This window comes from Trematomus bernacchii, unplaced genomic scaffold (genome assembly GCF_902827165.1).
Source record: "Trematomus bernacchii unplaced genomic scaffold, fTreBer1.1, whole genome shotgun sequence".
NCBI lineage: Eukaryota > Metazoa > Chordata > Actinopteri > Perciformes > Nototheniidae > Trematomus > Trematomus bernacchii.
Window position 1 is genome coordinate 26811479 of NW_022987739.1, and position 20909 is coordinate 26832387.

At 40.8% G+C, this 20909-nt stretch overlaps 1 protein-coding gene across 1 annotated transcript in view; it reads left to right on the forward strand.

Moving 5' to 3' along the window:
- Positions 1-18584: 18584 nt before the first annotated feature.
- Positions 18585-20909, forward strand: part of arhgap20 (Rho GTPase activating protein 20) — a 36980-nt gene continuing 34655 nt past the window's right edge. Inside the window, exon 1 of the mRNA XM_034146497.1 lies at positions 18585-18887. Within this exon, the coding sequence (XP_034002388.1) occupies positions 18780-18887 (108 nt within the window). The 5' untranslated portion in view covers positions 18585-18779. The remainder of the gene's footprint in view (positions 18888-20909) is intronic.

Below are 20909 nucleotides of genomic sequence, written 5' to 3' on the forward strand. Positions count from 1 at the left end.
ACTTAGACTTGCCCCAATGTTATCAAGACTCTACATTTGTCTTTGACTTGCCCTTGAAGATGTCAGTGTAGACTTGGGTTGCGGTCGAATAGTCCATTTAGCTTAGGAACCTTCCTAACGGAGTGAAATGACCCGGAAGTCCCTCAGTGGCAGCCATGATAAGTGCCGTTCGAATTCTCTAAATTAAAAGGAAAGGAGGTTTCAAACTTCCTTTATAACCTCCTTTAGCTTAGGAACCACTGGACCTCCCTAACCGAAAGGAGAGGAGAAAATGCTGCCCCACAATGCTTTGCGGCCGCGGCATTTGCCGTCACACAACAGTCAGCCGTTCACGGAAACAACCGATTATGAACGAGAAATGATATCATGAAAGTTACGGTGCTTATTAAGCATTTTAAAACGTATGTGGTAAGTTGCCAAAGTGCTTTGTTTTGAACGTTCATCAGTATTATAATCAAAAAGAGAAATATGAACGTTAGTTTTTACTGAAATGATCAAATAAAGTCAACATTTCACAGTCTTTACTGAGCTGTGTGGGGTTTGTTCAACTTTTAAAAGATGTTTGAATGGTGATATACACAGTGATAGATGTTAAGGACTAACGTTTATAATAAATACATTTGTATTGATTTTAAGATATTTTCATACAATCATACGTATTGGGATCATTTGTATTAATGAGGACCGGAGGGAGAGGGTGACGAGCATAAGTTTCACTTTCCTTTTTTATTTCAATTCCAACTTTGGTCATGAAGAATATGTTTCTCTGTTGTCCCCGTTCATAAAGCATAAAACAACAGCATCAGAGCGCGGTGCAGAGTCTCAAGATGAGTTTACAGTAGTCCCTCGTTCTTATTAAACATCCATGTTGTAGTCCGCTGTATCGAAAACTGTAGTTTCCATAGTTTCCCCACCGCAGCAGGCGCACATTTATGACCTCCGCTGGCGCATCATAAACACGTCGGATAGTGAAAGTGCAGTCGGATTCTCTAAAGTACCGCAGTCTCTTCTCCTAAATCCTTTTGAATTCTCCTATCCACTATCCCTTAACCCCGTGACGTTTCACTTCGAGGTCAAGGAATAGACGATAGGGTTAGAACTTAGGAGCTGTTTTTTTGGAGTATTCGACCGCAACCTTGGACTTCTTTCAATTTACTTCAAGATTGAAGACTTGCCATCATCTTTCTGCCAAAGATCTAAAAGACTTGTCTCAAGACTTCTTTCGAGAAATGTTAAACTTAACTTAGTCTGGCCCTTACAGAATCAAGAATAGGCTTGACTTGATTTGGCCTACTTCTGGATTGTTGTCTGGAACTTTTTTCATTACATTACATGTCATTTGTTAGACGCTTTTATCCAAAGCGACTTACATACTCAATACTGTGGACAATCCCCACAGGAGCAATTTAGGGTGGTCGAACTTGCTACCCCCTGATTTGAAGTCCAGCACACTACCCACTGAGCCACAGCCTCCCACTTGAACTTGACCTTATAGAGGTTATTGTGGCTAATAAGGACTTAAGACTCAACTTGAACGTAGGCGCTTGAGTCTTTGTTAGACTTACCCTGACATGGGGCAAGACTTAAAACACCATGAATTTGAGGGAATGTCTGCCATGTAATCATAGAGAAAGCCACTGGTTTTTTTGTACTATTGGGGATAGATTTCCGATCCAGATCAACTAGTCTTTTCTCTTGAGTTTCTCTCAGCTCGTGGGTGGCCCTCATGGCTTGGTGAGGCCCCCTTTACAAGTCATCATCACAGCTTTGTTTCTTCCATATCCAAGATGAGCAAGGCATGCACTGTCAGGCTGCATTACGTCTCCTCGACTTCAGACGGTGGTCATGACACGGCGGTTGTGAAGTCTGAGACGTCGAGATGGCGGCAGGAGGTATTAGGCCAGCTGTATCGGGGAGATTATGTCCCACTGACCCCGGGGTCCCAGTTTAGAGACCTGGAGAAGGAGAGGAGGTGAAGGGAAATTAGGATTAGGGGAAAGAGACAGAAAGAAAGGAGAGGGGGAGCAAAGGGTTGGTATGTAGAGAGGGAGGAAAGGATAGATGAAAGGAAGGAAGGAAGGACAGGAAACAAGGATAACGTTTTTGATGAGATGGCTTCTGGCAGGATTTAGTTTCCGATAACTTTTACAACTTCGGCAAGAGGTAGCTCCCTCTGCTGCTGCTCCTGTGAATGGACTGAAAACTGCCTCACCAAATTGAACGGACTGCCCCTTTATTTTTGTGACAACAGATGTGTGTTACAAAACTGTAATGTCACAGTTTTGTATGTAAAGCACGTGCAAAACTCTCCTCAAACAATAAGTGATTTCAAAGGAGACAAATTACCCTTGATGGTTACCATAGAAAACAGATTTTTATATGTGAAAGTTGAAAACGACCTTTTCTACATCGGTAAATCAACATGTCTGTATTAGATACCAACTGATACTTTTAATGGCATACACTGAGTTAAGCCCTACGCAAGATCTGCATCTTTAAATGTAAGATTTAACAACATAAATGACTGTTTTACATGTAAGAGAAATCACATGGTTGGTACTACATTGGCCACGTAGCATTTAGCATTAAAATAACACATTATTCATTTGAGTGGGGTAAAAGAAATTGCCAGGCAAGGCAAGTTAATTTATATAGCAACACATGGCAATTCAAAGTGATTTTCAAAATTAGGAGCATTAAGTGATAGTGCAGCAGAAACACATTATAAAATGACATTTAATACCTTTAGAATTGTCATTAAGTTAAGTAATAGCTGCTGACAATTACCCTGTGTCATAAGTGACTAAAAATTGTATCTGCTTCGAGTCTGCGGTATTTCTCTGCACTTTATCACATCAAACAATCGTAAAAATGTCACTGATGCTTAGGTTTGGGTAGTGACTTAGGAGCGTGTGCATGTGGCCCAACAACACTGTGTTTCTATAGCAACAGCAGCAAACACAACTGTTATCCTATCAGCAGTTGATCTTCTGAGAGTGAGCATGAGAGATTGTTTCCAGAGCGAGGAGATTGGGATTTTTGCTTGGTTGTTGCAGTGTGTGTGTGTGTGTGTGTGTGTGTGTGTGTGTGTGTGTGTGTGTGTGTGTGTGTGTGTGTGTGTGTGTGTGTGTGTGTGTGTGTGTGTGTGTGTGTGTGTGTGTGTGTGTGTGTGTGTGTGTGTGTCCTTTGGTCATTAGGTTGGGTTATTATTATATGGGTTTTGAGGGTGACCCAGTGTAGAAACATCCAGAGGTCTATCTTTATCCGTGTTGTTTGAAGTCAAATACAGTATGAGCATAGTGTGTGAAACCTGATCGTGAAGATGAAGATACAAAAGGATTCACTAACTGATTGTCCAGGAAAAGAATCACAGAGTCTACTAAAGAGAAGAAATGTAGACGAGATGAAAACAAGAAAGAAAAATATCCCTCACAAATTGGAAAAAGTGATTCCTTTACATGGAGCAAAATATGGAAAAAGAAGGCGAATGGTAATATGTTTTATTGTGCACAGTCAAATGTGGCAAGGAACATGTTTTTTTGTCTTTTATTATAGCAGAGAGGGGTTTATGTCAGACGCTGTCTAAGGTTTTGGAAACTTCTAAACATATCCCTGTTGCTACTCTGTATGAGAGTGGACAGATGTGTGTTTGCCTTGTACAAACTGCACAGATTTGCAATGTTTACGAGACAATAAGCTGCCAGAAAAAGGTCCTATAGTGCCAATATGTGAAGGTAAATAACCTGCAGATGATGTGTAATGTGCAACATCACAATAATCTTGAATTGTGAAGTTGTTTATTTCTCATAAACCAATATTAGTTTTACGATAACATGACCTAACTTCTGGAACTGCTGGAACTGCTACCTCCGCGACCCGACCACGGATAAGCAGGAGAAGATGGATGGATGGATGGATGGACCTAACTTCTCAAATGCTTGGCTTTCTGATCTCACTTTCCGAAGCCTGTTGAATGCTTGAGCCGAGCTTTCAAGTTTATCAAATCAAATCAAGTTTTATTTATAAAACACATTTAAAAGCGATTTTTGGTCGAGCCAAAGTGCTGTACATGTAATAAAAACACATTACTACAATCACGAGCTTTGCTTTCTTCTCTTATTGCTGACAAGGTTTCTTTGCAGGCAATTTCTCAAGAGCTTACCACATTAAATAATGAGTGTGAAGATGAGCAATACATAATTTTCTGATAACAAATATAGCTTCCTGCTTCAAATCAGTCTCATAGTGGTTTGAGGAAACCAAATGGCTACCAACAACATCGATGTATATGTCTTAGTCAGACAGATAATGAACCAACATCTCCTCGTCTCAAAGCCTCTCAGGGCCAGAGAACAGGCTGCTGATATGATCTGTGGCTGATGGTCGGATCTACAGATAAATCTTTTGGTTAATTGTTCTGCTGACAGGAAGGCTTTACAGACACTGAGAGCTTTTTGCAAAGCGATGCACTGCAAATGTCACTGCAGATAGGGAATCAATTGATGAATGTTTTCCACCCGTGTTTGTTCAGGGGAAAGTGTTTGGACTCTTTTTTTACTCCTCTTCACAAATATTATATATATTATTATATATTATGATACAAAAACCCACCACATAAAACATTGCACACAGATGTTGACGCAGCAGGAGGGTGGTGTGTCTGTTAGTTAGTGGTGGCTCTCTGTCGCTGCTGCACGTTTCTCTTCTCTCTTCTCTGTATTTGACAGAACTCATGACTGAATATGCAGTAAAAAGAAACTATTACAGCACTCTCCACAGCCGTTTACCGTGCATTTAGAAATAGCAACAGGCGTTCCCTTGAAGCAGGGAGGGAGATGGGTGTGTGTTTCTGCGTGCGTCTAACACGTTTTTTTGATTGTGTAAGTTAAATGTCATTATTGGGTGTGTGTGAGTGTGTTTAGCCATGTGTTCCGGGTTCATGTGCGTGTGTTCTTAAATAAAAGGAGGGTTAACTGTGGCTAGAAAATGAAAAAAAGTTAAACGTTGACATTCTCGTCCTGATCCCGGTTTATTTCTGTCGCTGTATGGTCAAAACGTGCCATCTAGTCTCATTAAGACACACACACACACACACACACACACACACACACACACACACACACACACACACACACACACCCACACACACACACACACACACACACACACACACACACACACACACACACACACACACACACGCACACACGCACGCACGCACGCACGCACGCACACACACACTCACACACACACACACACGCACTCGCACGCACGCACGCACGCACGCACGCACGCACGCACGCTCGCACACACACACACACACACACACACACACACACACACACACACACACACACACACACACACACACACACACACACACATCCTTGCCTTCTAATAACATCCAGACCATGCCTTCCCGGTCCTTGCAGAGTTAGTGAAGCTGCAGTGGAACGGGATCCTGTCAAATTAGAACTTTAAAGCAGCCGCTCCCTCCTTGTCTTGTTCAAGAGGAACTTCCATCCCCCTTCAATACCTCTGCTAATAACTGAACAAAAACTAATATGGTTTTAACGTGTTACTTCACAACGTTGATAAATAAAAACTCTGTGGAGACTGTTTCCTTACTGCAGTCTACAAATGGTGGAAAGGAAGTTCACTCACACGGCGCACTTTAGTACAATTATTAGGTTTATGTACTTGAGTATTTCTGTTATGATATGTTACATTTCTACTCTCCTACATTTAGTATATATTACTTTTTACTCTGCTAAAATTGTTCCAAATCAATAGATATTAAAGGTTTTATACATAAACATGTGATCAATTTATAAAATATATGTGTATATGTAGTTATTAAACAACCCATCCATATAAGTTACCATTAATAATGAATAAATCCAACAATACATTATAGGCCTGTTTGACGAATACAAGACTTTCAGTGGGGCCATTTTGCATCATGAAAATACTTCAATACTTATACTTATTAATAATTATTTGTTACTTATTGATTGATTGATTGATAAGGTACATTTTGCAGAGATTGTGATTGCACGACTTTGACTTTAATTACATACTTTTACTCCCAATGGCTACTTCTACTATCTAAATACTTCTTCCACCACTGGCTAGCTGTTACACATTAAGGGTGTTTCTCAATCGCGAGGACGCTTGCTTGGTAGCACATGTCTGCCGAGCATCTTGCTTCAGAAGCGAGTCAAGAATACTTCCTGACATTTGGAAAACAAAAAGTGGAACAGGCTAGCAAGTGTGCAGGTGTGCGTCATATGAAAGGCCCCGCCTTACATTTTCCGCCACAGATTTTGGAAATTGGTCCGTGCGCAAAGCATTGTGGGGATTTTAAGACCGCGGAGTCTACTCATGTGCAGCCTCGATATTTGTCCAAACGGAGTACGCCGGGCTCGGTAGATTTCCAAGTATGCTGGAGATTGGAACAGTACTTCGGCGGCACTCGATGACGTAGTATGCTTGAAATAGTGGCTCTGCAGCAGCTTTACTCGCGATTGAGAAACACCCTAAGTCTCAGCCCTTCTTGCATGGTTTGATATTGACCTTTGACCTCTCGATTATTGGCTGTTTGTGTCATCATCTAAGGAGAATAAAGACCACTAACCTGTACATCGGAGAATCCAAACCGGGACAAAGCAGGACACCACATGAAAAAGAGCAAAAAGGGAAAGAAGCACAAGGAAAAAGTGAGCTCGATAATTAAAGAAAACCGATCTGGAAAAGTGTAACCTTACCTTACCACAAGGAACCACGATGTGTTTCGTCTTTTGCTTTTTTTGGCAGAGCTCCTCAGTCGAGCTCAATGCCAAATAAATCCCCAAAGTCATCTTTTAGTGTTTCATTGATTCAAACAATATATGTAAACTATAATCCTCCTCTCATTTTACGTGGTGTGGTTTAGTCCAGCGTCCACTTATGATGCTGACCTGGGAGGAATGCAGGCTTTGACCTTTGACCCCTGGTGTTCAGATAAGAGACGGTTGATGCTGATAGCGGCTCACACACACGCTGTGACCGCCGCGCTGACAGACCTGCTCACACAACACACACACACACACACACACACACACACACACACACACACACACACACACACACACACACACACACACACACACACACACTCACACACACACACACACACACACACACACACACACACACACACACACATCGGCAGATGGACTCTACAATCAGACACACACTCTCTCTCTCGGACACTCACACACACACACCTACGCTATAAGTGATAACGGGCAGAGGCTGCGGACTGAAGTGTACATAAACGTACTTATCTCCTCCTCTGAACGCTTTTCTTCTGTCTGACTCCTGCAGAGCAGAGCAAGACAGTGCTTTCATGACTCTCTCTCAGTTCAATTCAATTTGATTTAAATAGCTTTATTGGCATGACAATAATACAGTATGGCCAAAGCACTGTACATATAATGACAACTACAACATCCATCTATACAAAAAAACATGGAATATATTGTTGTGTTTACATACATTTTGAAGAGAAGCAGGATTATAGGGTTTTCTTTACATTTGAACATAACCAAACAAAGTATTTCTTCATTTTCTATATGCTAGAAACCCACAAATATATCTCTATTTCCAAGAGGCTTTTAATTTTTTTAGTTTTAGTATTACAACATTTGACTTTTATGTCTTTCCTACCTTTATTGGTATCATGCAAGGTCAATTCATCTATAATCCTTCCAAACACAGAGACAATTTACTTTGTCTTAACTTTTTTATTGAATTGATAAATACAATTATATTAATCTAATTTGCAGCTGAAGTTTGGTTATAGGCTACCTACAAATAATAATAATAATAATAATACATTACATTTATAAAGCGCTTTTCCTGGTGCTCAAAGCGCTTACAAGCAAGTAAAACAAAATAACAACAAAAGTAAAAAGTGCTAAGCTAGGCGGAATAAGGGCAAGGGGTTAGTTGATATGTAGCTTAAAGTTTAAGATTGGGTGAATTTGATATCATATAGAATTGAATTCACTCTATGTGCAGCATGGTGTGGTTTATTTGGATCAGACAAGCCTCTACTAGCTGAGTCTCATTACATTACATTACATTACATTACATTACATTTAGCTGACGCTTTTATCCAAAGCGACTTACAATAAGTGCATTCGACCAAGAAGATACAAACTAGAAGAAAACAGAATCATATAAGTACATCAGGTTTCATAGAGCCAAAACATTTCAAGTGCTACTCAACTGGCTTTAGATCAGCCAGTCCTTTATTAGTATATAAGTGCTTTGTTAGTAATTCTATCGCTCGAAGTGGAGTCGAAAGAGATGAGTTTTCAGTCTGCGCCGGAAGATGTGTAAGCTTTCTGCTGTCCTGATGTCAATGGGGAGCTCATTCCACCGTTTTGGAGCCAGGATAGCAAACCAACGTGTTTTTGCTGATGGGAACTTGGGTCCCCCTCGCAGTGCGGGTGCAGCGAGCCGTTTGGCTGATGCAGAGCGGAGTGCACGTGCTGGGGTGTATAGTTTAACCATGTCCTGGATGTAGGAAGGGCCAGATCCATTCACAGCATGGTACGCTATTACCAGTGTCTTGAAGTGGATTCTAGCAGTTACTGGAAGCCAGTGAAGCGAGCGGAGGAGCGGTGTGGTGTGAGAACATTTTGGAAGGTTGAAGACCAGACGAGCCGCTGCATTCTGGATGAGCTGCAGAGGTCGGATGGCACATGCAGGTAGACCAGCCAGGAGGGAGTTGCAGTAGTCTAGGCGTGAGATGACGAGAGCCTGGACCAGAAGTTGCGTCGCTTTCTGGGTCAGGAGGGGACGTATCCTCCTGATGTTGTAAAGAGTGTATCTGCAGCAGCGGGTTGTAGCAGCGATGTTTGCTGTGAAGGACAGGTTATATTTAGGGTCACACCCAGATTCCTTGCAGTCTGAGTCGGGGAAACAACAGAGGGGCCGATGTTGATTGTTAGGTCAAGAGTGGGACACTCTTTTCCAGGAAGAAAAAGCAGCTCAGTCTTGTCAAGGTTGAGCTTGAGGTGGTGAGCAGACATCCACTGAGAGATGTCTGCTAGACAAGCAGAGATGCGTGCGACGACCTGGGTTTCAGAACGGGGAACAGACAGAATTAATTGGGTGTCATCAGCGTAGCAATGGTATGAAAAACCATGCGGGCTAATGACCGATCCGAGCGAGTTTGTGTACAGAGAGAAGAGGAGGGGACCAAGGACAGAGCCCTGAGGGACCCCTGTAGTTAATTGACAAGGGTCGGACTCTGACCCTCTCCAAGTTACCCTGTAGGTGCGGTCTTCGAGGTATGAGGTGAGGAGGGAAAGTGCAGAGCCCGAGTCTCCTTTGGATAGGTAGGAGTGTGCAGCAATGCCCAAAATGTGAGACTGACCATCGGTAAATTCATACAATTAATTTACTTGGACAAGAATTGCAGACAGGAGCAAAAAGCAAATTGGACATTAAACATATCATCTCGAAAAGTTCTCCACTCTATGACTAAATCACTCAACATGTCCTTTCAGGCTGTTCCCGTGACTAGAGAAGACCATACGATACTTTAGGAGGTGATGTTTTCTAACCCGTCTAATTCTCTGCTCCACCTTGTCAAGCTGTCAGTCGGGGTCTGATGAGGTCAGAGGTTTAAAACCCCTCAGAGGGCTCAGCTGATGACCAGATATGAACATAAAACAAATGGATTTTGTCTGGTTAGTGACATTATTATCTTGGCTGGCTATTAGCAGGGGAGCAGTGTGATTGAGTGGATGGATGTCGATGAGTGACTAAAGTATTTGTTATAACTGTGAGCAGTGGGGACGATTCCTCAAAGTTGTAACACAATGCACAAGTTCAAGTTGCGACACATTTTCTAACAACCCTTGTCAAGTATTGATAAAGTGAAATTATACAAATGATAAACAAGTGTTCAGATCTCGTAGTAACATCTTCAAGATAATAAACCCAAAGATGTTTAATTTTCAATGACATAAAACAGAAAAAAGCAGATAATTGGCACATCTGAGAGACTGGAAACAGCACATCTTTAGCAGTTTGATTGATAAATGACAATAAATGACAACAAAAAATGGATGCGGCTCCGTGCACACTGATGTCCAGCAGAGCTCTTACCCATCACTATTCAAAGGTTTAAAGGTCACATCAAAGCAATCTAGAAAATGCCAGAGCGAGCTCCTGCTCTCTCTACATCGCCAGCTGATCCACAGCAGGAAGGTCAACCTGCATGAGATGTCCAGCTGTCCGTGATATTATATATAGGACTGTCACAGCTTTTGTGGAAAACATGACTCTTTTGTACTCAGAAGCCAAATCATTTTTAATTCAGGAGCATCTCTCTTCTCAGTTGTTACTCAAGTCTTTTTTTAATTGGTCTTAATTGAGTAAACATAAACACATTTTTTCTGATGAAGAATGTTTCTCAGTTTATTTTAGGACAACCTTTGTTCGGACCTGTCATTATCATTGCCCAAAGTTTTTTTTTTGCCTGAACTTACATAGAATAAGCTTTTGGAGCTGACATGTTGACATCAGATGTTGACATCAGTTCAGTCAGTAATGCAATACATGTATACACAGGTCGGCAGGCTGCATGAGGCTCCACTGTGATTACACCAACAATTCTGAGGCTCCAATACACACATTTACACTGTTAGTCAATAAATACAAACATTTTGTCAATCAAACATTTAAAAGAGAAGATGCACCAACTGTGGACCCTGTATCTCACTGGAAATCGTTGCTATACGACAAAATACTTTCTGATGACTGAAACCACCCTGCAGCGATCTCTGTGGTCGCTTGAGATGATCTTTTGTTAGTTTTGGAAAGAAACAACATGTTTTGCGGTGTTGCGGAAGATTTTAGCTGCACAGTGCTGTTAAATGTTTGTTGAAACATTCTTGGAGGTGAAACGTGACTGATTCCTGTTCGGGAACAGATAATTAGAAGATGGCCTTTGTTTGGAAATCTCATTGTTTGGCTGATGGGGTCACGAGGGTCAGCCTGCAGGAGAGAAGCCTGTAGTTCTGTTGCTTCAGAAACAGTGTGAGACGGTGTCATTCATGTGCTCTTAATTACCTGAGAGAAGAAGAGAATATTGATTACTAATCCTCAGATGAGCTTCAGTGACAATGTTCTTCATCGTCAATGTGTTTTAAAAACATATTTTTACAATGTCCGTCAAAAACAGAGGTTAGAGCATGATAAACACTTGGAAAATACTTGATATCCGAAACAGCACTTCTTTTCATTGCTTGCATAATTCGGAGATGGAGTTACTGCAACATGACAGGTAATGTCAGGTAGGATATCTCACTCATTTGCAAATCTGGAATAGCTTGCTTTACTCACTCTCCTGAGGTATTTAGAGGAGGACCACATTAGCATAGCTTTTTGTTTTGGTAAATGTGGCGGGAAAACGACTTAAAGCAGAATACTAGATTAATTTAGAACACATGCTGTTTTACGAACACTTAGAAGAAGTTGATAAATTACACTTTAATAATATGAATAACACTGTATGGCCACATGTCCCAAACAAATCCCAGTAATAGCTCATTCAATTTTTGATTGGTTAATCCATGCATACTCACAGGGGACCCCTGCTGCTCTCACATGGAAACCCCGTTCAGTTGAACCTGCGGTGACCCCTCCTCTGAAACCAAACCGTCCTGTCAGCCCTGAAGGGGAAAATATCTTAACCTGTCCCGCTGCATCCCGCATGTTTTCATTAGGCCAAATCAAAAATGTTTTTTTATAAATTATTGCATAGCAAATAATTTAATATACTAGGGAATCTGTGTATAGATGTATATGTGTATTATTGCAAGTGTGTACTGTAATGTGCACATTTAAATGCACTGCATATGTGACACAGTGACATACAGTCACAACAACAACAACAACAACAACAACAACAACCATAAAGCACCGTGCAACAGCATCCCTCACTCTGTAGGGAGACAGCGCTAATCAGATTAGCAGGGTTAAAGGGTCTGGATGGTGGAGGAGGGGTCCCTGTGTGTGTGTGTGTGTGTGTGTGTGTGTGTGTGTGTGTGTGTGTCTCTCTGTGTGTGTGTGTGTGTGTGTGTGTGTGTGTGTGTGTGTGTGTGTGTGTGTGTGTGTGTGCACCCAGCGAGAGAGCAGATGCAACGAGCCAACAGCAAGGCTCAGACCGTCTGTTTCTCTGATTTCTGTCTCAGTATCTCTCTCTGTCTGTCTGACTGAATGATCGCCTGTCTGTCTGTCTGTGTGTCTGTCTGATTCAGGGGGGTGGGGTTTAAGACAACAGAATCAGAAGATGTTGATGGAGTAGCAACTTAGAGGGTCCCGTTACCTTTATAGTTGTTGGTCTTATCTGTTAAAGCTTAAGATCTGTAAAGGATCTGTCTAGATATCAGATCTTCACTAAACTAGTATTGTGGTCAAAGTAATTTGCAATTCGACTGTGATACAGACCGATAGATTTTGAAAAAAGGAAATTATAGTAATGATGCTATCAGTCAAATTCATTTTTAACTCTGTTTATCATGTGTTTTATATATTTTTGTCGTAGTAAATACCATCCACCCTTTTCCTTATTCCCTCATACTATTTCTCTGTTGGAAAAACATTGTTCAATCTTAGCACTGTTTATTGTTTTCTCAAAACATTTCGGCGATGCAAAATGGCAGAACCTATGTATTTTTGAGGATATATTCAGCTCCTTTTTCAAGAAACACCCCTAAAGACAAATCCGTCAGCCAGAAACTGGAAATAACTTTGGTTAAACTTTCTAACATGACATGATGATAGATTACATGAACTAGCTGATTTCAAGTGGCTTTAATCCTCGAGCTATTGTTGTTATGTAGTACTTAAAACCTGATTCAATCAAATATAAAGCCTCAAAAAAAACAAAGGAAAGAAATAGATGTATACATTTGACCAGTGGCGAGCCGTGAGCTTTATACCTAGGCCCTCTGACCCCCACCCCTTCCCTCGAAAAAAAGAAAAAAAAAGAGTTATTACGTCACAGCGTATACTTCAGCGGAATATCAAAACAACGGCCCAGGGTGCAAAACGCATCAATGACAGCGACCCTCTACCACACAAAACAACACCTGTGAACCCCATTTGTGTTCTTTGACATTGAAAATGATATTGCATTGTGTTTGTTACTTTCGTTGCAGTTGTATGTCTTAAGTGTAATTTGGCATGCTTTTATTTTGAAGGCGAGTTCACGCTGTTGACAGGAAGTTGTTGTTGCTATGGAAACAAGAAAAGTTTCACAGCGGACGGAACTTGTCATAAAGTCCGCGATAATAAAACCCACCCATTTAGAGGGAAGATATGATTGGTCAATTGTACTGTCATTTGACATTACTCTCTCGTTCAGTTACTATAGCTGGCCCTCTGTGAATCGCAGAGAGGGCCAGACGAGCTTCTTTCATGATGTAACCCTTCACATTCAAACAGAGACTGAACAGGCAGATTCGAAGGATTTATTTCTTTGGAAATGTTATTTTAAATACAATTAAATCAAGTTTTTTTTCGGTAAAACTAATGAAAAATATAACAAAAATAATATTAAAAAAATATATATTTAAAAAAAATATATTTTTTTTTAATGTTTTTAAATATTATTTTTTTGAATATCTTAGGCCCTCACAGAGGGCCTAGAGGGCCCTGACGGCTCGCCACTGCATTTGACAACTTTCCGTACATTAAAGTGACATTGATGTAATGAAAACCCGCCTGTTAAGTACTTAAAACAAGCCTAAAAAGCGTCATACCACCCGAGCAATGTCTGGTTTAGGTCGTGGCCAGCTAACCCACACTTTCCATCTCCATCTCATGTTGTTTGGATGTCCTCGTCCACCTGAGTCCCTCCCTCTCACCGCAGGCTTTTGTCTCAGTCTGCTTCACCCAGCCTGCCTCCGTCTGTCCACATGTCTCCACGGCCTGATCCGCCTCGCTGCCCACAATGTTTAGACAAAGTGAGAGACACAGAGACACAGTGGCGGTGGAGGAGAGTGATGCTAAAGTTTCCGCCTTCTCTTTCGGTGTGACCGCCCCTGATGTTTGTCTCAGAGGGTTTAAAGGCTGGATACGTAAATCTCTGGGGGAGTAAACAGATGATGGACTCAGCAAGGAAATAAGAGAAGTCTTCACTTTTACATTTCTTGAAAAGGGTCTCTACATTAATGCAACTGTAAATGCTCGCAATTCAATGTGCTTTGCGTGTCTTATATATGCAATGTAAGGTTGCTTTGTCTGCTGTATTAAGTAGTTACTCATAATATGGAGCTGAGTATACAGTAATCTAACAAGTTGTGTGGCTAATTGCTTTTGCTGGAGTAGTAAAAAACAATTTAAAGTACATTTTTCATGTGCTCAACACAGGTCTTGACAAATGGGAAAAAACGTTGCAGAAAATGTTCATATTGCTCATTTGGAAAGCACAGAAGAATAATTTAAACTGTCTTTAAGTTGGAGGGAATGTTCGGATACTCACTGCTATATTATTCAGGTCTTATTTCTGAAGAGATGTTCTATTTTTTGGGAAATACAAGGGAGGAGAGACACCAGACATATCAGATTTAAGACAGTTAAAAGTGATTCGCACCAGTAGAGTTCTTCGGTGTTCTGGAGCTGTGTATTTCTCTATAAAATGACTGTAAGTGACACTACAGTCTTAGAAGGCAACGGAAAAATGCAAACCAAGTAATTTTCCCCAGATTTTTAAGGCTCGGACCTCAAACATTTGTCGCCCAGAAACCTCTGGATTCTGCTGTTCAGGGAAAAAAGGGAAGCAGTGGGTCATTATTTTTGGCAGGCAACGTGGAAGTCTGGCTTCTCAAAGTAGAAGCGGTGGTTGTGGATTCTGTTTTGGGTCACAGCAACTCCCCGTCTGCCTGAAGAATCTCTGTCATCCGTCACACATCCATCCTCTGTGCAAAAAGGCTTCTAAAACCACTCATCATGTCCTCATGCCCTCACCGTAAACTCCCTGTACATGTGTGTTTGTTTTCAAAAGAGAGGGAAGGGTAGAGTGCTCTTTAAATAGATATTCAGCTATGAATAGTGCAAGCGTGTAAAGGTGTATTTGTGCTTGTGTTTACAGTGCAAAGTGCAACCCTAACCCGACGCAGAAAAGAAACATGTATTTTAATCTTGTGTAAATGGTGTGGGCATAGAAAGAGTGTCTGAATTTAGATTGCTGTTATAATGGATGATAAATTAACATTGAAATCTCATTATGCACATCTAAAGAGCAAGCAAATACACTCTATTGATTTAGGGCTTAAAAACGTAAAGATTCTTTGAAAAATTACTTTTTTAAGTTGTGTACAGAGGAAAGAAAACAGTATTACCAGAAAATATACAACAATTGTTCGTCTTAAATTCCGATGATGTGCTTAAGGCATCAGTTTGCATAACTTGCTTTACAGTTTTGCTGACTGACTTGACTTTTTGTTATGTTACTGTTAAATGTTATGTTAAGTATTGCCAAGTGTGATTGAGTAACCGTCTAATTTTGAGTAAGGAGTAGGTCAAAGCTTATTTTCCCTGCTCCACTCCATCATGGGTTGTAAACTGCTCAAAGTGCACATCTTAAGACACAGAGGCATTTAAAAGTGCTTCACATAGGCATTTAACACATAATAATTAAAAACCAAACTAACAACAACAGATCTGGACTCAGGTCATTTTCTCTCTGCATACTCTCCTTTGCTTCACGTTTTCAACACCCTGATTCTCCAGGCGTGACATTCCCTTTCAGACACACTTTTAAAGTAAATGTCAGATGACGTTCACAAGGACACATATTGATTCTCTGTCTTTCATCCGAGGGGAGAATCCCATTCCTCCCTGACCTGAAGTCACTCTGCCAAGCTGAGTCAGACATGAGGGAAATCTGTGAGTGTTTGGCTGCCGTCTGAAAGCGATGTGTGTGACCCACTTAGGGGTTTTTCGGGCTGAATAAAGTGTGTGTTTTTCAATCATGTGTTGCTTTTTTGCCATGGATACTGAGAGAAAAACACACTCCGAGACACACTTTTTATTGTCGCATCTTCCAGCGTGGAAACAAAGAGGAGGTAGAAACAAAACAGTGCCGAGTCGTGGTCGACCAGCGGCGTTTCCAACCACATTTCTGACACACCCTCAATTTTTTTTTGCTTTGGATCCCTCCAGACGGGCTACTCTTGACAAAAAGTTGGAAACAAAACTAGTCCTTTAACCCCTAAAAGTGCATTTGAAGTTCAAGAACAAATGTGACTTGGCCACACTGGGCCCTTGATGACAGGATGATTTAGTCGCAGAGAGAAAGAATGCAGCTGTCTGTGCATCAACTTTTTGAAACAGACAGAAACAGACAGTGGTCCTCTCGGCTGTTGTTTCATGATCAAAGGGCATAGTCGAGCTTTATCAATGCTCTTATCATCCTATGCATGCCACTTTTCTGGAGATAGATAAGATGGAACAATTGCTGCATACCTTTGTGTTTGTGCACAGGAGATACTGGCCTATACAAAAAAGGCTGCAGTGGGAAATAATCCTGTCAGGTTAATACTTTATTTAAGGATTTAAAACAGATTTTAAAGCAGACAAACAGCCGAAATATGCCTATATATGTCTTCAAACAAGATTTCACTTTTTTGGAAGAACTCAAATGGATTTACAAAGAAACCGTTAATTTGTAATAGTTATTTCACTTCAGGTATCTAGAATATTTGAATTATGTGAAACCAGAAGAAGCAAAGATGTAATCCCAAATGCTATATTCTGTTCTGTCATCTAATATTGGAGCTAAAGAGTTTTTCTTTTGCAATATCTTTTCAACATAACAACAATGCAAGCTGCTCAGTCTGACTTATTATTAACTTAATCGATTACAGCTGTAAAACCTAAATGGATTTACAAAGAAACCCTTCAGGTATCTATATAACATTTGAATTGTGTGAAACCCCAAATGCTAATGTTCTGTTTGCATGGTGAAAAAATCCGTTAAACTTCAGCTTTAATGGAGGTATGTTCACTCCTTGCCTTCAGATTTTTAAAAGTCAACACTCCCCCCCTCTCTGGATGTTTTCCTACAGTAACGTATACTGTAGCTCCAGCTATAAGGAAAATGAGTCATGCGTCATGCCTATGCAGAAAAAAAAATACTGAGTGCATTCCTCCTCATCAGTCATGTTATTCTTGGCTCTGGAAGTGCATTCTCACACCTGGCCGACCCTCTGCAGACCGCAGGAGAACAGACAGCTTCTATAGCACCGACTGCCACACATTGAAAACATGTGATGGCCCCTTCAAATAAAAACTCACACTTGTAAATATATAGAGAAGCTCAGGAGTTAAACCAAAGCATGCTTTCAGATACATGAGCTGTGTCAAGAGTGAGGATCAGGTCAGGAAGTGACCAGAAGTTAGCCATGCCTTCAAAATAAAAGTGACCTGAGTGTACAGATCATGCAAAATCAAATACTCAGGGTCTTAGATAAAACAGAGTGAACCTTAATGAGATTTCATAACATTTATTTACTTCTTTAATTGTATTGATCTTTGGAAAAATAATTGCACATAGTTGTTTTTGTTTTACCTCCAGTTGCCTACTTCCATCAGCCTGAAGTAGAGCTGACCAAATCACATTACACTATAGCACAAATAAACTAAGCCAATACATCTCATAAAACGAGATATTAGTGTTATTGTGGGGGCAATGGATGTGTTTGGGTTGTCACTATGTTACTGTCGTGGGCACGTGAGTGTGATTACGTCACCGTGTAATTAACATCACCTGTGAACCTGCAGATCACTGGTTTTGTTTGTAACGAAGGGGAAGAGTGCTTAATAACAGCTGACCGCGAAGAAACGCGACAGCAGCTGTTTATTAATGGTCAATATTCACTACAAAGGCATCATGTAGCCTACTGCATCTGCTTTTGGACCAGTGCCCCCCTAACACTGACGTTGGACCCCCCTGTGGCCCCCCTGAAAATGAAAAAAAAAAGAAAAAAGTTTGTGATTAAACGATTTCTTGGCTGACGGAATAGGCGGAACTAACGCTATCTGTCATTCTAGTCGGACCCATTAGAGCGTAAAAACTGTAACTAGGCTATAAGTATCTGAAATAAATATGTGTACTGAAACAAATACCATTGCATTGTTTTCTTATGCGCAATTACTTCATACTGTCTTTGTCTTTTTCGTCCTGCATTTATTGTGCCCCCCTCAGAAAATAACTGGCCCCAGCCTGCCCCCCCCTGTCAAATTGGTCTAGAACCGCTTAAGGCCTTTGGGTACACAGGAAGTTACTGGTTTTCCTCCAGCTTTGGGCATTTTCAGTTTAGGGCTTGAATGTAACACTGTAACGTATTTTTTTTAAACATTGTAACGAGCACTAGGCTACTAACATGTGTCAAATCGCTTCTGTCTTGTCCGGTATTTTAATTAAACACAGTTTTACTTTGGAAGCAAAACCGGAAGTCGCTTGTTTTAGTCCACGCTGACTTCACAACATCAGAGTGAGTTGAGGCGGACTGGAGTCTGTGCGCTCAGAGCAAACTGCGCTCAGACAGAAACGCACAGAGAAACACACAGAGGAGCAGAAACAGAAACCATTCACCTCCTCTCCATCATGGATACTCTTTGGTCTCGTACCCTTCTCTTTGCTGGATAAACTTTTGGACCTACACTCGTATCATGGGAATATACTGTCTGCGCGCTCGGTCCCGTGGATGTCTATAGTCTTGATGGAAAGCATGTCCCCGCAGCAGGGGACCATGGGACAGAACAGGTCCGACTCTCTGACGGGAGGGGGCAAGGCTCTTCCCGACAACAAAAAGGTACAAAGAGACGCTCCTCTGCGGGGCTTTAGGAGCGGAAGGTTGGCTGAATGTGGACACGTTTTGCGTGTTTGCGCACTGTGTTGTCCGGTGCGCTCATTGGTGTGTCATTCAATGTTGCGTCTTTTTTCAACATTTCATAGACAGAGAAGATGTGTTTCTCTATAACATCTCAGTTTTCTGCGGCATCGCTTTATATTAATCCTTACAAATTAATACTTTTTCTTGATTTTCTTGCAAATCTGCATTTTTTTGTTGTTGCCTGCTTTGGGACTGTTTACTGATTAAGTTGATAGTGGTGTCGTGTCAATGTGCCATGCTTTTATTTGAAACATGCCTTTCATGTTTGTTTTATCAGACCTTACTCAGTGTGTTTGATTTATCTGATGAATATCGCTATCTGTTTCGTTTCCATATACCACAAACACGCTGGGCACGTGGAAGAGAAGGCTATATTTCCTAAAATATTTCTATCAAAATCTAGACCGCTTTTGATACTTTATTACAATGGAACCAAATCCTGGCTTTTTAAACAACTTTTAACCAAGAAAAACGCCCAAATCCAAATATCAAAATCGGATTTATTTGTCCTCAATTTGTTTTTGTTATCCTCCTGACTAAACCAGACTGAGCAGAGGAGCCGAAACGTGGCTAAATAACAGAGCAGGATAATGTGCTGATAGAGATTATTTGTTAATCAGACAGAGTCTCCGTGCAACTGTGGATCCATCAGACCTGGCTTCTTTTAAGTCACTTTTCATTACTTTGAACAAAAAAACAAACAATGTAATCTTTGTCTTTCCTGTAAACACCGTCCACATTGTTATTTATTGTAGCTTTCTATCCCGAGTTTTGGTCAATGACACTGATAAGCGCTCATAGATAAAGGAGATGATTCTCCAGCAGAAGGGCAGTTAAGTTGTAGTAAACAGCGCCCCCTTCCAATGTGTGTTTAGTAAGTGTAACTGCAGCTTTAAGCAGGCAGGATTTGAGCAGCAAAGGGGAGAATATTTAGCCAAATAGTTGCTAAAATTGTCCATTTGTTGGTCCAATTTCGAAATAACAAGTAAGCTTTGACTTCCATCATAACCAGCACAGACAAAACGAGTGATATCCTCACATTTCTAGAGTTTGCCTTGCCTAAAATACCTTTTACTAGCCTTAAACTGTATACAAAAAAGAGGGCTGTGCAGAGTAATGCAGTTTTAATGACAACCTTACCAACCCAAATGTATTCCATGTATAAACTCACACTACCATCAAAATCAATGCATGATTGTTAGCAGTCAATGTGCAAGTGATTCCAAGCAGTGTTATGGTGTTACCCTCCAAATGAATCAACACACTACATCACTTTTTGGCAACAGACCAGTGTTTTCGTAATGTTTCTGTGAGCGTTTCACCACATCCCAGCCAGCTATTGCAGTTAGTAAAAAGTAGTCTCGGGAATCCAAAACAAATGTTACTATAGTTCATTTTTAAGAGCAGTTTTTGCACCTTGGCCTTGTTTGGAAAGTTGTGAGAAATGAGCTGTCAGGCTGAGCAGAAAAAACACAAGCTTTGTTTTTTCATCACTGGCTGAAAAACACTGCATAAATGTAGAATTTCCACATGCCTCATCACTCAGGAGCTGTTTGTTTTGAGATGTTTGTGCCAGAAGTTGAACATTAAGTTAACATGCATGACAGGAACATGCATGTTAATCAGTGTTTATCCTGCAGAGTAGGCTAACATGATAACATTGTTACTGCCTACAGTGCATGCTTCCTATTTGGTTTTCTGCACACGGTCAGCACAATTTAATCCGGAAAGGCTTGTTATTGTATTTTTCACAAGAAAGTGTATTGTTGTTCCATTATGCCAAGTGCAAGTGTTTTCATGTCACTGCTCACATGTCCTGTCAACACCTGAAGGGAAAACAAGCATGTCATCTTATGGGTGTTGTGTTGCTTTTAAGTCCATTATTTTGGGAATGTGCTGAGTTTGCACTGTTCTTGATACATTTCCTGCAAGAAAATAATG